This window comes from Vulpes vulpes, chromosome 15, assembly GCF_048418805.1.
Source record: "Vulpes vulpes isolate BD-2025 chromosome 15, VulVul3, whole genome shotgun sequence".
Classification (NCBI taxonomy): Eukaryota; Metazoa; Chordata; class Mammalia; order Carnivora; family Canidae; genus Vulpes; species Vulpes vulpes.
Genome location: NC_132794.1, coordinates 62,661,154 through 62,679,255, shown reverse-complemented (window position 1 = coordinate 62,679,255; position 18,102 = coordinate 62,661,154). Strand labels below are relative to the sequence as shown.

General features: G+C 41.7%; 1 protein-coding gene across 1 annotated transcript; it reads right to left on the bottom strand.

Annotated features, from left to right (window-relative positions):
• Positions 1–8,311: 8,311 nt before the first annotated feature.
• On the bottom strand, positions 8,312–17,863 carry POLR2M (RNA polymerase II subunit M). Its single transcript, XM_025999242.2, has 4 exons — positions 17,591–17,863; positions 14,862–15,509; positions 12,238–12,448; positions 8,312–10,447 (listed from the first exon to the last, which is right to left on the bottom strand). The coding sequence occupies exons 1-4, from the start codon at positions 17,701–17,703 to the stop codon at positions 10,304–10,306; spliced, it is 1,116 nt and encodes a 371-aa protein (XP_025855027.1). The 5' UTR covers positions 17,704–17,863; the 3' UTR covers positions 8,312–10,303.
• Positions 17,864–18,102: the final 239 nt, after the last annotated feature.

Below are 18,102 nucleotides of genomic sequence, written 5' to 3'. Positions count from 1 at the left end.
TCCAGAAATGAAGAAAAAAAGTGTTTGAAAAAAAGGGAATGATCAACTCTGCCAAATGTTCTGACGGGTTAAGAAAAAGGAAGACTGAGATTGAACTACTGATTTCAGCAACAGCAAGGCTATTGGTGACCATGACCTTTTTTGAGGGAATATTAGGAGCAAAGAGGTTGAGATTGGAGTGGATTCAGGAGAGCTGGTGGAGAAGAGTTGAGGTGGTGAGATAGACAATTCTTCCAAGTAACGCTTCCTTGCTGCTCCTTGGCTGTTGAGGGTCCATCAGGCCCACCTCCTATCCTTGTCCTTCTCCTACTCCACTTTCCATTTCTTGTCTTCCTTCTCCCACTCTCCCAAAGTTTGCCTGTTCCATCTCCCCCTCCCTTATGCCCTACTTTCCTTCAGGAAAAAAGTCACCTAATGAACTAATATGCACTGAGAGATTAATAAGATTTCATTGATGTTTTGCTGCCTCCAAGATCATGTGGATTTTAACAAAGGATTCCAATAAATAAAATGTTTTCTCCCAGAGGTAATTATGGCAGCCACAGATCGGAGGAAGGAAAAGACAATGAATCTAAAACACCATATTGTCCCTTATCCATCATTATCCAATGCCTACTGTTGACCTGTACAATTTGCAAATATATAATTTTCTTTTTTTAAGATGTAATATATTTGAGAGGGAGAGCAAGAGAGTGCAAGCAGGGAGAATGACAGGAGAGGGATAGGGACACCTAGGTGGCTCAGCGGTTGAGTGCCTGCCTTTGACTCAGGGCATGATCCTGGGGTCTGGAGATTGAGTCCCACATCAGGCTTCCTGCATGGAGCCTGCTTCCCTCACTGCCTGTGTCTCTGCCTCTCTCTATCTCTCATGAATAAATAAACCTTTAAAAAAAAGAGAGAGAGAGAAGCAGGCTCCCCGCTGAGCAGGGAGCCTGATGTGGGGCTCAATCCAATGACCCTAAGATCATGACCTGAGCTGAAGGCAGACACTTAACCAACTGAGTCACCCAGGCACCCCAATAAATATGTAATTTTCTATTTTGAAATAAACTTTCATACTGAAGAAATGATGCAGAACATTGAGCTCATTGCCTAGAGCAGTGCTACTCAAGAGACGTAGTCAAGACCCACTGTGAGTCTCTGCAAGTTGCGAGACATGTTAAGTAGTGTGTTACTATAATAAAGTTCCAAAGTACAAATGGTTTTCTTTTGTTCGTAAATTATCTGAGGGAACCCTGTACACATGAGATTCTCCGTGTGTTCTCTCAGAGACGGTAAGGGCCAAGCAGAGTCACAGCTTGTGGGCTGAGATCTGCCCATAACCCACAGCTACCCAGATCTAATTTCTGGATAAGACTGAGAGGTGGAAGCTTTGAGGAGCAATGCTGGTCCTCCCCTGGGCAGTAAAGTAAGTCATGATTTTTTTTAATGATTAAAAAACCAACACGAGAAATTCTAAATGATCATTGGTAACAAGACTATCAAAACCAGAGACTTCGTCAGAGTAGGGCGAGGAAGACATACCCCTTCACTCCATACAGGACTGCTTCCTTGAAGGTATTGATGGCAGAGACTGCCCAGCAGCATACGAAGGAAGCAGACTAGCCTGCCAAAGACGCCAGGCCAGAAGATCCAGGAAGCTCTGACAAAGATGGAGCTTTCATCCAAGTCCTCCTTGGCTCCCAGAGAGAAAGATCACGAACAAAAAAAGGGCAAAAGTTAGCTCGCCCCTTACAGTGGTCACAGACACTTTATTAACATCTTAGTTCAAGTTGAATTTAAGGGGGTGGCAGAAATCAGTGAAGGGGCCGGAGGTACAAATTTCCAGTCATAAAATAAATAAGCCCTGGGGATGTAACGTACAGCGCGGTGACTATAGTTAAAATATTATATTCCATATTTGAGAGTTGCTAAGAGAGTAGATCTTAAGAGTTCTCATAAAACACACACACACACACACACACACTTGTAACTATGTGTGGTAATGGATGTTAACTATACGTATTGTGGTGATCTTTCTCCAATGCATATAAAATGTCGACTCATTATGTTGTATGCCTGAGATTAATATAACGTTATATGTCAGTTATACTGAACACCTCCCCCCCCCGAAAAAAATCATCATTCTCAAAGGAAGTTTACTCCTCTCAAATCCATTTGCTTCACAGAAGACATTAGGCTTCCTAGAATTTTTATTACTTATCCTCATTAGCCCACAATAATACATACTAAGACCCCAAATCCCCTGTTACCTTCAGAGGATGGTGGCAGACAGATGTCACAGAACTGGTGAGAGGTTTCGGTAAGTAGGTAGGTAGGAGTCACACTGCTGAAGATTGGAGGAAGAGGGTGGGAAGATGATGGGGAGTTTGTAAAAAAAAACCAAGTTGGGGCTCCTGGGTGGCACAGTCTTGGTTAAGCATCTGACCCTTGATTTCAGTTCAGGTCATGATCTCAGGGTCGTGGGAACAAGCCCTGCGTGGGACTCTGTAATCAGCACTGAGTCTGCTTGGGATTCTCTCTCCCTCTCCTTCCGTTCCTCCTCCACCCCACAAATATTTTTTTTTATTTTTTTATTATTTATGATAGTCACAGAGAGAGAGAGAGAGGCAGAGACACAGGCAGAGGGAGAAGCAGGCTCCATGCACCAGGAGCCTGATGTGGGATTCGATCCCGGGTCTCCAGGATCGCGCCCTGGGCCAAAGGCAGGCGCCAAACCGCTGCACCACCCAGGGATCCCCTCCACCCCACAAATAAATAAATGTTTAAAAACAAACCAGGTCAGGCTGCGAAGATGAAGAGAGTCACACTTATAAGGAGCGGTACATTATCCCCTTGATGTTTCTTTATAAAATATACATTATCAGTTTTTATTTCAAGAAAATTAAAAAAAAAAGAAAATTATAGTAACTGAACCCAATTGCATTAGGTAAGGCTACCTAAGGCTACCCAACATTTCTATAGTTTCAGAATCAGAAAATGGATTTCTGGCACTGTTGCTTTTTCTGTCACTTTGCAAAAAGGTATTAAGGAATTAATTACAAGTAGACTCCCCATTAAGCACAGAACACCGGGCTAGAGCAGAAAGACTTGGCTCTGTTAGAATGAGCTGCACACTGTAGGCAAGTCTCTGTGCCTCCCTGTGCCTTGGTTTCCCTATTTATAGGATGTGCAAATATATTTAAAGTTTCTTCCTTCCCCAAGAACTAAAGATGTTAATTTGAGATAAGATTGGCCTTCTGTTGTCAGTTAGTTTCCTCATGTGCTGCATTTTGACCCTATTAAGTGTAGCTGAAGGGGGGGAAAAAAAGTCCTTCTTATTAAAAATCTAATCAATAGAAGATATGCTTTCGTTCTTACCACACAATCCCTAGAAGAGCTATTTAATACAAATATATGTGGTACTGGTTAAGAGCAGTGATGTATTTCCTAGCATTATTTTCAGACAGAATTTATAAGCACCAATCTGGGTCTCCGTCTTCTAAGGAGCGTTTCTGTGTGCTCGGAGTAAGGGCTTGATTTACAACTCTCATTCTTTTGCCTTAATAATGAGAAAATTTTCCATACGAAGCTGGGTCTTTCCTTAGCTCAGTGTCCTAATTTCCCCTGTCAAAATAGCTTTTTTAGGGAGTCTCTATTGTTCTCAGTTAATTTTAACACTAAATTAAAAGTTTCATATGGTGGTGATTTTAAAACATTTTACTCTGAATGCCAAAAGGTACCTCCCAAACTACTTGAATCATAATTGTTACCATCGTTACAATAAGGTTTTCATATAGAATCTCTGTTAGGCCCCAAAGTGTTCTCTAAAGACCACACTTTGAAATTTCTGTTCTCTCAAAACATACCCCATACGTTAGATAAGGGGTCGCTGACCTCATCTTACAGACTTAATAGTCAGGAGAGCACATAACTTCCCATTGGATTCAAAGGAAATAGTGGCATTTAAATCCTAAATCTAATAACCTAATGCTATTCCAGTGGCTTACCCTCTTTTTCGCCTTTTTTTTTTTATTCCAAGTTTTCTAAAATCATCTGGGAAGTAATAGATCATATTTAATTGTTCAGGCTTTTATGCTGCGCTTTCAGAATCGCTTCTGATTTGTGGTCTGGCTCCAGTTCAGTATTACCCAGCACTAGGTTTGTTTCATCCACCCAGTATCAAAGCTCCCTCACTTTAGCCAGAAATTAAAATAATAGCTTTCAGTTTCTCCTACCCGTCAAGGAGCTAGTCAATAATGCAATTTGCCATATTTTGTAGATGACTCTATATGCTCTCCATTAAAGCTGGATATATAATCCTTTTATTTATTTAGCAGGGGCTAAAGACAGAACCTTTTCTTCCTGACAACTTTACTTTCTTTTAGCATTATGAACTGTCCTGAAGCCCGCAAAGGGCGAACTACCAGATATTACCTGCTCCTCTAAATAAAGCCTGGGATACCTGCAGTCACTTTTCCTTACATCTCTTCCCCTAGAAAGTTTTACGCAGCCAAGTGTTGAGTGAGGAGGGAAGAGTGAAGATACCATCAGTGACCAAAGTGGTCATATAGTTCTAAAATGATTAAAAACAAAACATTCCAAATACAAAAATTATCAGAACAAAAAGCTCTTTTGTGGTGTAAGTCGTAGACACATGACAAACACCCCCAGAGCAATCTGAGCTCTCGCCTACCATTAGCACTTTTTAAAGTCCACATGCAACTTTGATTTGTGGGTTTGTGCACAAGGCCATGCAGTTCAGTGCCCAGAAATCTTGAGGGCTGGCTTCTTTTCTCGGCTGCCTCTGACTGACCTTGTGCAAATCACCTCAACATCCCAGTTACAGGAAAGAGAGATAATCCCACAAGCTATCTGCCTTCCACCTTGACTCATATCTCCTGGATCCCCAGAGAATGTGATGTGGACTAGACACAGGTCCTGTGAAATTATTATCTTAGAGGTGACTCTTACATAATGAGGTTATTAACCCTCCAATATCTCCCACAGTTCAGGTTAAGCTCCAAACTTCAGCACTTCCATCCCTTAAAGTAATCACTTGAAAATTGAAGGTAAGGGTTAATGACTGCAGATTCACTCTATTTTCCTACTTTAAGCCTAATTTAACATTAAAAAAGTCTTCCTTAAAAACTTATTTTTAGGGCAGCCTGCGTGGCTCAGCGGTTTAGCACCACTTTTGGCCCAGGGTGCGATCCTGGAGACCCAGGATCGAGTCCCACATTGGGCTCCCTGCATGAAGCCTGCTTCTCCCTCTGTGTCTCTGCCTCTGTCTCTCATAAGTAAATAAATAAAAAATCTTAAAAAAAAAAACAACTTATTTTTAAAAGTTAACTTTTGTCCACCTGCAATTCAGATGAAAACATGTCTTCTATGTCTATACCCTTTTGATTTTACTTGGAGGGGCAACATGGATTATGAGCTAAGAGCATATATAGCTTGGGTTTAAACCTTATCCCCAACACTTCCTAGTCATTGTCCTTGGACAAGTTATTTCAAGTCCTTGTGTCTCAGCTTCCTCTTCTGTAAGTGGGAAAAATAGTACTTTTGAAAAATAAAAATCTAATCATGTCACATTACAAAAACAAAACCCCTTACTTGCTAACTCTTCTTAGTCAAAACTATACTTACAATAAAAGTGTTCTGAATTTTCTATTTAACTTGTACAGCGCAAAAATAGTCATCCTTGTTGAAATAGTAACTATACTCGATAAATGGCAAGGTTCCAAATCTCCTAAGTTTCAAAGTACATTTTGTTAGGAATAAAATTTAATTAACAATGGAGTATCAAATACTTTTAAGTGAATGGAGATGTGCATTATCAAGGGTTTTTGGTTTGTTCCTTGCAAAACAAAGCAAGCTGATTCTAAAATGTATGTAAAAATGCAAAGGGCCAAAAACATCCAAAGCACTCTTAAAGAAGGATGGCAGGCTTTACTCCAGCCTATCATAAAGCTACCATAAATAACATGGAGTAACATTAACACAAATAGATAAACAGAACCAAAGAGAGGACCCAGTAAATTCACACAAACATACACTGATGCTTGATGTATACCAGAAGTATACTATATAGCTCAGGACAAGCTGGCTACACAGAAGGATCCTTCCTCATACATTCACAAATAATTTCCAGGTAGAATCAACAACACAGCAGAAAGGCAAAATTATAGAGCACTTTTTAACTAAAACAATTTTAAAAGATAGTATTTTCATGACTTCAGAATAGGGAGAAATTCCTTTTAAAAAGACATTAAACAGGGCAGGCCCAGTGGCCCAGTGGCTTAGCGCCACCTTAAGCCCGGGGTGTGACCCTGGAGACCCGGGATCAAGTTCGAGGTCAGGCTCCCTGCATGGAAACTGCTTCTTCCTCTGCCTTTGTCTCTGCCTCTCTGTGTGTGTGTGATGAATAAATAAATAAAATCTTTATAAAAAAAAAAAAAGACATTAAACATAAAAGATTGGTAAGTCTGCCATTAAGGTCTGTTAATCAAAAACACCATGGAAAAAGTAATCCAAAGAGGAAGAAGATGTTTACAACAAATATAACTAAGTAATGATTAGTATTAAGAATACACCCTAAAGGGGCTAACTGGGTGGCTCAGGCGGTTAAGCATATGCCTTTGGCTCAGGTCATGATCCTGGGGTCCTGGGATCGAGCCCCAAGTCAGACTCCCTGCTCAGTGGGGAGCCTGCTTCTCCCTCTCCCTCTGCCTGCCACTCCCCCAGCTTGTGCTCTCTCTCTCAAATAAATAAATAAAATCTTTAAAAAAAAAAAAAAAGAATACACCCTAAAGATAAATGAGGAAAAGGACAGCTGACACAAACACAATAGAAAGATGAATAAAAGTTTTGAATGGACACTTTTCAAAAGAAGAAATCCAATGACCTGTAAACATGAACACGCTCAATGCCATTCCTAATCAGGGAAATGCAAAAATAAAACCACAATTAAGACCTACTACCGGGGGATCCCTGGGTGGCGCAGCGGTTTGGCGCCTGCCTTTGGCCCAGGGCGCGATCCTGGAGACCCGGGATCGAATCCCACATCAGGCTCCCGGTGCATGGAGCCTGCTTCTCCCTCCGCCTGTGTCTCTGCCTCTCTCTCTCTCTCTGTGACTATCATAAATAAATAAAAAATTTAAAAAAAAAAATTTCTAAAAAAAAAAAAAAAAAAGACCTACTACCAAAACATCACACTGGCTAAAATTACTGTCTGGTAGTAGCAAGTGTTAGTGAACTGGAACTTTCATACATGCTGCACAAGGGATGGTGAGAATATTAAATGTTAAAGATATGCATTATACCCCACGAAATGAACTCCTAGGTAAATACCCAAGAGAAATGTTTATGTGCACAAAGATACTCATCGCAGCATTGCTTATAAAAGCCAAAAATTGAAAGTATTATAGAAATGCCCACCCCACTAAAGTGGGATTGATAGGAATGGCATATTATACAGCCACCAAATGAATCAACCACACTTACACATGAATTTTATAAGCAACGTTGAGTCAAAGACACCAAACACACATACAGTACGATTTCATTTTTATAAGGCAAAAGTAGGCAGCAAAACAAATTAACCATATTATTGCATACATAACTGGTAAAACCTTTTTTTTTTAAAAGGGGAAGTACTACTTCAGGATAGTAGTTACCTCTGAGGGATAAATAGGGTATCCACAGGGTACATGGGGGAGATTTGAATGCTGGCAGTAGCTTTTCTGCATCTGGCTTGTGATTACATAGCTGTTTGCTTTACCCATTAAACTGCACACCTGTTTTGTGTACTTTTCTGGAGGTTATATTTGACAGAATTTAAAAGAATGAGGGAGAAATTGTATACCAAATATTAATGCTGATTAAATCCGTAATTATTAAAATAGTACAGGAAAAACTGCAAGGCACAGAAATAGGCCCATACCACAAGACACATGGGAATTTAATATTCTATAATGATAGCATTACAAATCAGTGAGGAAATGGTTTAAAATATTGAACCCCCCCCAAAAAAATATTGAACCAATTGGTCAACTATCTGCAAAAATTAAATCTTACAACATCCTCAAATAAATTTGAGATATATTAAAAAATTTCCTTTTGAATTAAATAGAAGTATAAAATGGAATTTTTAAAAAAAGTAGTAGAAGAAAATAAGGATGAATACATATCCATCTTGGAAGTAGGGAAGGCATGCTCAGGCATAACAAAAGTAGTCTCCTAAAGAAAACTTCTACACCGAAACACCACAAACTGTATTAAAAAGAAAGTAACACACTAAAATAAGAACATATGACAAAAGCCAGACATCTTAATTCATCAAGAATTTATAGACCAATAAAAACAGCACACTCTCCAAGAAAATAGTTAAAACATGAATAAGCAACGCTCAAAAGAATGAACATTAAGTGATCAATAAACATGAAAAAACATCATTAAGCAATCAAAGAAATATAAATTTAAAAAATAATCCTTTCTTGTAACTGATTTGCAAACACTTTGAATAGCAATTTTCAGTTCTGGGAGTTCAATATTGCTAGGAGGAACATAAAGGGACTCCATCTTTGTGGTGGGTGAGGTCTATCGAGAATCTCAAAAACTTACCTATACTTCCAACTAGCGATTTCACTTCTAGAAGGCTATCTTCCAGAAATAATTTTTTGGACAAACGTGACTTTAAGATGTTAATCTCACTGTTGTTTACAGTTTACACTGCAACTAACAATTAAATTATTAAACAGTAGTAAGTTGATTTTAAAAGTTCTGGCACACCCATTAAATAGAATATTCTGTAGCTATCTAAAATGCAAATTATTATGGGAAAATGTTTAGGACACATAGAGCAGGCTATGAAACAATATATAGTATGATTGCATTATTGAAAATAGAAACAAAAAATATGTGAAGTACATATACCCAAACCTTAATAGAGGTGTTCTCTGGGTGATCTGACTACAAGGGACCATGTGTACATGCATTTGAGCCCTTCCATATTACTTGGCTTTCCAGAATGTATCCTTTTATCCTCTAAGGAATAATTTTATGTTGTGAAATACATTTACTATCAGTTTTTAAAAGTACAAATAATTAATTTGTTAGCTCAGTATATCTTTACATTGGGGGCGGGGGGGGGCGCTGAGGTGACAGGGGCATAGAAAGCTGTAGCTGCTCCTGGAAATTCATGCTAGAGAACTGAGCCCTTCTTCTCACTCCTAAATGTGTTTGCAGGAAAATTTGATATATGAAAGTCTCTTTTAAAGTAAGATAAATTTAATTAAGCACCAGTAAAATACCACCATTAACATTGTAAAGTTGCTCTAATTAATATTTTATTCTTCAACACTGTTTGAAGTCTCCAACATATTAAACAAAGTTGATAACAACTACATAATCCTTTAAAATTACATAAACACAAATACATAAGAGATTGAGATTTCTGTAGCCTATATATGCCTCTTTGGGCGGGGGAGAGGGGCAATATATTGACAATCCAATTGTAGCTTTAAAAAAAAAAAATGGTTTCCTTACCAAAATGAACCTGTCAGCTCTGAGAGTAATGACCTCAAGTCAGGTCAAGCCTAAGAATAGCTACTCCCTTCACCTACAACAGTCACCCTAGACTTTCCCTCCAACTCGTGTTACTCCAGGCAAATCTGATCATCTAAAGATCATCCAAGCTCCAGCATCACTAAAAGTACTCCTTATTCCTAATCAGAAGAAAGATAGCATTCTTCCTAAGGGAAGACGGAAGGAGACAAATATTTAAGAATTTTCTAGGAGTGTCTTCCTAGGTACTTCACATGTGTCCAATAACTCAATAACCCCATGCAAACATGCACAAAATTCTCTAGACTGCTCCCTTCATTACTCAAAAGAGGCGGGAACTATATCTTCCTAATTCATTTTAGGTGATGCCTGGGGCAACCAAATATTTCACTGAAAGACATGTAATAAATGCTATTCCACTGAGATAAGAATAAGGAAGAGCAGTTACCTGCCTCATTTGACTTAGAGGAAAAAAATACTGTGCTTACTATGTACTAAAATATCAGACCAACACACATACTGCAAAACTTTAATACAATATGATTAAACATAATATTCAAATTTTAAACTTTCTAAGCACATGAAAGTCATCTTCTGAAAGACACACTGGGCTATTTTTATAGCTACCTTTGTGTAACTTTGTAAAACTCCTCCCCTCAACAATGTGACTCTGATCTTGATACTTGGTAAAAAGTCTGATGTAAGACCATGATATCTCAACAGGCAGACATTAAGGTGATGATTCCACTGCCCATCTTCAGAATTCATCATCAGAGGACTGATCATCTTCATCCCTTACTTCTCGATACTTCCTCGAAGTCTCCCCTTCTGGATTATAGCTCTGCATCTTAATATTCAGTCTTTCAGCTAATTTTTGTGCCGCGAGTTTGGCTTGCATCTCCTTTAAAACAAAAATCAAAGCAAAAAGTTACACATTCACATCTTTTTCCCTACCATTTTTCCAACAGGGAGTCACTTAAAGAACACTGGAAATAAAGGGGCATACCACTCCCCTCAGTGCTCTCTAGCAGTGTGCAAGTCTGAGGTTGTGCCTACCGCAGATACAGGGGGGCAATGCTGGTGAGAGCTACTAGCCCACCACCGCTATGGTCAGATTTCCCCTCAGACAGACAGTTGTGCACTGATTACCCCACTTCTCCATGGCAAACTGAGTAACAGGCTAAACGCCGCAACAGTTGCAAATATGAAAAGATTTTTAAGTATGTGGATACATGCATTTGTACATACACACTCACACAGCAGTTTGAACTATCAAATGCCAAAAATCACTAATGCTGTCCTGATTCTCCAACAAAGAATCTTCTTTCCTAGATGAAATCATGGCTTTTAGGCTTGAGAGTTACATTTCAGTTGCACAATGAAAAAAAAAAAAAAAAACAAGAAACCAATACTTCTAAAAAGCTAACCATCCCCTCTCCAAATTAAGTTCCCATGAAACTTACTATGCAACACAAAGTCCACATAAATTTCAGACACAGGCAACGTGCTCATAAGACACCCAAGGGCACAAGCTCTGACTGATGGCAGAGGCAGCGCAATTTTTAATCTGGTTCTTCACTCTTCTCCTGCTTCTGCCCCTACAACTTGACCCTCTCCCCATCCTTCCCCTCAGGCCATGAATATTCTGGGTAGGCAGAACTGAAATGGGAGCTATTACCACTCTGCCAAGGAAACCAGTTTCAAAGGAACCAAATTCAAGCTAAATTGGACAGGCACTTAAGATCATATAAACAATTTAGAAAACAATTCCCCAAGGGTGTAGTTTTAAGTAGGCAATAATACTGTAATACGTGAGGAAGAAAATGGCTAAAAAGGAATGCCTTGAAAATGCCAATCCATGCCAAATGAATTTTTGTAAAAAGTCAAGGCTGAAAAACAGCCTCATTTTGTCTTGAATAGTGCCTAGTGCCTGATTAAGATCTAGCGAAGCAATGCTAGGAAGTTAGGCTGCTATTTTCCTGGAGGTTCAAACTCTTACTATCTAAGGATATTGGATGCTTTCTATTTTCCCTCCAGTCTGCACAACTATTCCCTCCCATCTCATTACTCTGTGCACAAACTGTCCATATACATGCTTAGAGTCCTGGGCAGAAGTCCCAGATCTTTGAAGAAAGTGCTGTAAGAAATTAAGTCACCATAGGTAGGCGATTCTTCTGTCTTCACAGGGGCTTACAGATCATGCTTTTAAGTTTACTATCTGAACATGTTGATAAAACCACAGTATTCTCCCAACATTACGCTCTTCCCTGTCCGGCAAGAGACAGAAACCTGCAAAGTTCTCCCTGATTCTTGGTTAGCTTCTACCACCGAGAACCTCTTGCATGGCGTTTCCAAGGTAGAAGACAGAGAAGCAAGGCTTCTGCTAGCCTGACAGTATGGGCTTTAAGAGACTGGGGAATTTTGCAGTAGTCTCCTCCCCGTATTTTCTGGCAAAAACCACTCAGCTGTTGCACCTAGCTGTGAGCATCTCCAGCTGCATCCTGTGGTTCTAGCAGCTTCAAGACTCTCAGAGAACTAGAGGCTCACATCTGAAAGCTACTGGCATTAGCTGACCATTTCTCAAGCACCTACTCCCTTCTATCGAGTCCTACTCTTTCTGAACCTTTCAGAGTAAATTCTGACTTAGCAGCATCCAACACACAGACAAGAAACATTTAGAGCTCTAAATACCTCATAACTCTGTTTCTGCTGTTTCTGAAGTGCCAAAGATTCTTCTATGGAGAGCAGCTGGGTGGGCATATGGTGAAGTGGTAGAAGGCGAGCTGCTGTGATGTCATCGAGATGCTGCTTATCCCTGAGCCGCCTCTCTTCTGAGGAAAGGGGAGACCCTCTTCTCTGCCAATGGCTAGATGCAGATTCATCATTATGTTGCGAAGGTAATCTGAAGGAGGGGAAATTTGTATCAGCGGACTACTTTCTTTTTATAGACACACATTTACAACATTCCCACACAGAAGTGGCCTTCAACCTTAGCAGTGAATTCTCCTAAAAAGATAATAGTAAGGAGTTTATCAGTATTTATATATGTAGGTAAAAATCCTATTTCTAAACATACTTACTTCAAAACCAGTATGTAAATTAGCACCTTTTTGGAGAGTAACGTGACAATCCACTGTTTCAACAAATAGGTAGACTGGTAAGTTCTTTGCATTTTCCTTTACTCCTCCAACCTTACACTTGAACTGAAGCCATCTTTCCATCTTTTCATTCAAAAAACATTTGCGAAGGGGTTTGCTGTCCAGTAAAGGGAAAAAAACTTATGGACAGTTTCTGTGCAACACAATACCACCTGGATACCATACACAGAGGTGGTATACATACTATACATGTTGGCACAGTGTAACATAAAGTAAACGACCAGTTTTATTGGGAGACGGGGGAGGGGGCTGTCAGAAAAGCTTTAAGAAAGTGAATTTTGAGGAGTCTTGGAATAATAAATGCTCACTGTGTCAATGAGGGGAAAAGGCATCCCAACAGGGAGTGAGGGCCAACATGGTGCTGCACAAAGGGTGTTCAGGGGGTGGGGTGGCCAGGAAAGGCAGCGAGGTAAGGCTGGTAAGTAGACCAGGCCCAGTCCTCAGCGAAGAGTTCTGTTCTATATAATAGGTTCAGATTTGCATTGTACAAATTTCACTCTGACAGCAGTGGAGAGGATGGACTGCTGGAGTTAAGACTAGAATCCAAAACATGCCAGTTATAGTCCATGAGAGGGATAAGAGCCTTCGTTTTGACAGGACAAAAATAAGAATGATCAGAGATAAAGGTCAACGAAATATATTATGTAGGTCTGTACGGCTGGCAGATACAGAGATGAGGCAAAAGCAAGACACCTTAGGGAAAAAAACAAAAGTGCTGACACTATGAATTTAGGGAATATGGGAGAAAGCATAGGAAGAAGTAAAAGTTCTATGCTATATATAAATCTAAAGTGCCACAAAACACCCACAGGGCCAGGTTTCATTGGTAACGTTGGCCATGCAAATCTGAAGCTCTATAAAGACCGAAGCTAGAGGGAGATGAGGGGCAGCCACCAGCATCCAGGCGGTACATGGAGCCAGAATGGCATGGAGGAGGCCAAAGAAAGAGCAGAAAAAGAGCCAAAAACTGCTCATACTTGAAATCCCTCGACAAACACCTAACAGACTCATCCAGGCCCAGCCTTTCCTGATCTGCTCTGACAAGAAGCATCTGGCTCTCCCCACTCTGACTTCCAGCTAAATGACCACACTACCACAATCAGTGTATCCACTGACTACATGATGCTTTAGGTTTTCCAGCTTTCTGGAGGTAAGGAAATGTACCTCCCTGAACACAAAATGAGAAATTACTTAGAAAGAGTACAAAGATTACTTCTTGTTCCTCACTAAAAATTAATGTTCTATAATCCTGGTTTTTATACAGAATAAAATGTTTTCAAGTTAAAAAAATGGCAGGGTTGAACTTGAAAGTTTTTTTGTAATAGTTCTATAGTTCTTTGAAAGTTTTAGGTATTTCTAACTAGAGGTTTTCAGATTTTCAAAGGCAGGCAATAGTGTTTGTATATGATGTTACACCTTGCTAAAGTCAGACAGGTAGGACACCAGTGGCTACTCCCTGAGGTGAATGTTACATCTGCACACAAGGAAGTAACATCCTTTTTTCTTCAAGGAGCTTCTCTTTTTCTGCAGATCTCAGTAACAAAACTATGGCTAGGAACTCAGAAGCAAGGTTTGCCCCTCCTGCCTCAAATGTTTCTGTGTCTTTAACCCCTTCTCAGCTACCTTCCCCTCAAGTTGTTATGGTCTAGTTCAAAGTTCTTCCAAGTGTGGAAGCCTTGGGTTTTCATCTAGACCCTGAACTCCTGAGGAGCAGGACCTTTACTTCTGTGTCACCTCAGCACCAGCTGCTTACATATAGTGAGCATACAAATATGTTTTGATGACAAGTCCATCAGCTTTTTTCCCCTTAGCTTACAGTCTAATCAAAGGGGGAGCTGCATAACAAACAAGTGTTGTGGAAAACAGTCACAATAAATTCTCAACTCTGGGTTTAATATCAAATGTTGGCTAAGCATCCTGAAATTTAATACTTTGCCTGCTATGTGAAACCTATTCAATTATTTGGCTAAAAACCTAAAGTATTTTTCACCATGAATCCTCCACTCTGGCCAGGCTGTTTCCACAATATGCTCTTTCCTAACTATAAGGAGGTCCTACACAAAGTCCACTGAACTGAAAGCATTCTTCCCCTTTTTTTTTTTTTTAGTTTAACAAATGGTACATTTCTGTGACCGGCCTGTTTCTGATAGTACTTACACATTAGTTTTAAATTTATGTGCTGGGGGCACTGGGTTTTTGGCTCGAATTTCTAGCACTTCCATGTAATGAGGCTTCTTCTGTGCCCCACTATGGAGCCTTCCCAAGTTTTCAGCACTCCTGCTCTCTTCTGAGTGCCCTTCACCTGGGTCCACAATTGTGATCCTTTGTAACTTATCAATAAACAGGTTGTAAGAGCTGCTAGAATTATATTCTGCTTGACATGAAACCCGATGTTGAGGGAGATGCACATTAGCTTCGGAAGAGGAAGGTGCACGGGCTCTGGTGCTGGAGGCTGGGCACTTATTTGCTGTGTACTCCACCTCTGGAGCTTCTTCATAGCCTTCACCAAAAGGATGTACAAGTCCCTGTTGCTGTGAGGTTGTTTGAGATGACTTGATGTTACTTACAGAGGAAGAGCCATAAACTAGTGATGAAGTATCAAGTACCTGGTCAGAATTCTGGGCCTTATCTGTGTCCACATCAACAACTGCAATTGCTTTTTGCTTTAGCTCACAGTCTAAACTAACAGGATGAAACAGTTCACTTTTTCTTCTAACTTCTTCACATTCTGCAATGGCAGCTTTCAGTTTGGCAACAGAGTCTAAGATCTTTTTACCTTTGTCGGGCAATTTGCAAATGAATTTTCTGTTAAATGGGGAAAAAAAAACACACATGTATTTGTTAGAATCATGTTTTTAAACTTGAGATACAAAGACAAAAGCATTATCCTCAAAGGGGAAAAAAAAAATCTATCTTTAAGCCAAAAATCTGATTTCCTACTGCCTCAAAACAGGAATAAAGTAAAAGGCATTATCTAAATACTCTAAAAATACAGGATGCAGGAATAAGTATTCCTCATCTGTCTAATTAGAATTTCAGCAAAAGTATTTTAAGCATATAATATCCTATGATACACCCCAAAACTCGCAGTTTTTAAAGTGTGATGTCCAAGGCCTTCCTAAGGAGGGGACATGGATGGGTCTGCATGGTCGAAATTATTTTCATAATAATACTAAACCATTATTTGCCATTTCCATGCTCCTTTTCTCATATGGGTATAATGGAGTTTTCCAGAGGCCACGTGATACTGCTCTGATGGCTAATCACTGTGTATTCTTGTGTTTTAAAGATCTCTCACCTGTAATTACTTTTTTTTCTAATTTATTTATTTTTAGGAAGAGAGTGAGCGCAAGACCACAAACGGGAAAAGGCAGAAGGAGAGAAAATCCCAAGCAGACTCCTGGAGCCGACGCCAGGCTTGATCTCCCCACCGAGATCCCGACCTGAGCCAAAACCAAGAATCCAACGCTTAACCGATGATGCCACCCAAGTGCCCCTCTCACCTGTAATTCCTAACACAACCAATAAACACCAGTAGATGTTTTGTAAAACACCAGTAGATGTCTTGTAAAACAAGAGCTCCTTGGGACGCTCCCTAAGTCTTAACAGTATAAAGGGGGTCCTGAGACCAAAAGGTTAACTCACTGCTATAGATTTAAAAAACCATTCTCACAAAGTACTTGAACCTACTCGAAAGCTCCCAAATGGTCATTTGTCCCTTTTGCTGAGTGACAGAAATTCCTTTTCAGATTCTCTCTCTTTTTTTTTTTTTTTTTTTTTTATCTCTATTAGAAATGGAGGGAAAGATAGATTACACCTCCGGCTCTCCATTCTCTCAAATTACATTTCTTCCCACAATTACAACACTGAATCCCTCTCCAGCTGAGATTCCTACATGTCCTCGGCCTTCTCTCTCCGGATCCTCATGACCACTACTCTAGCTTTCCCCCACCTCCCCAGGATTTTATTTATTCACGAGAGACACAGAGAGAGGAGAGAGAGAGAGGCAGAGACACAGGCAGAGGGAGAAGCAGGCTCCATGCGGGGAGCCCGACGTGCGGCTCGATCCCGGGTCTCCGGGGTCACGCCCTGGGCCGAAGGCAGGCGCCGAGCCGCTGCGCCACCCAGGGGTCCCCCTACTCTGTCCTCTAAGCACACCTAACTAACTCTGTTCAACTCAGCAGCCCCCGAGTAAACTCAACCTCGGAGCTCCTCCCCAATTTTCCTGTTCTTACCAGTGGTCCTCTCTACGGGCCGGAAACTTCAGCCACCCCCTTCAACCACCTACCCCGATTACTCCACGCCTGGTCGGAGTTTTCCCCATCCGACAACTACTCTTCTACAGTCCCCCTTGCTGGGAACTTCTCTGAAAATAACCTCCAGCTGTCGCCTGCCTCGGATTCCTCCAAAACCATCCTGCACCAATCTGCTAAATGAAGCTTCCTTTAAAAAAAAAAAAAAAATCACTCTCATTATGTTGTTCACCTGCTACAGGGCAGTCGGCCAGCTGGAGGGGACCAACTTTCCTGCCTAATGCAGCACTCCAGACACTCCCTCTCCTTCCTACGGCTCCCGTAGAACGGGGCCGAGACGAACCGACCGCGGGTCCTGGGCCCGGTCCGGGCGGCAAGGGAGGCGGAGGTACAAAGGGATTTGGGCCACGGCCCCTCCCTTCAGGGAGCCGTCGGGGGAGCGAGGTCATTAGCACCAAGGAGGGCTCAGGAACAGCTGAGACCCCAGCAGCCGGCCGGTCGGCACCGCCCGGGTCCGACGGAGGGAAGGTCACCTTCCAGGGAAGGGAACCCGACGCGGGGGAGGGCAACGAACGCGTCCCAGGGGGCCCCGACCGAAGAAGCCTGCGGTGACTCGGCGGGACCCCAGCTTACTCGTTGCGCAAAAGTCTCTCCTGGCGCTTCAACATCTCCCGCAGCTCCGCCAAACTCCGCCGCCCCAAGTCCTCGGGAACTTGGGGCTCGAAGCCGCGGGCCAGCGAGGACATTCTGCGGGGGCTGCGGCTGGCGGGGCGGCGGGCACTCGGCTCCCTCGGCAGCCCCCGCTGCTGGCGCCGGATCCGCCGCCGGCGTGGACTCCGAGGTAGGAGCGGGAGCCGCCATTTTCCCGGAAGAGCGGGGCTTCTTCGAGCCGAATCGAGCTTTATTGAAACACCGGAAACAAACACAGGCGAGGGGAAGGGGGCGCTGGGAGGAGCGGGGAGGGGCGGAAGTTACGTAAGCCGGAGGGCGGGGCGCGCTGGCGCTGGGGCTTCTTCGCAGCTCGTCCGCTCGGCTCTTAAGGTTTATTCAAAAAGTGTTGCCGGTAGGGCCACTGTGACCCCCCAACACGTGTCCACGACTCCTGCCGTTGTGGAGCTTCCCGAGGGGTGGAGGGAGGCAGACAC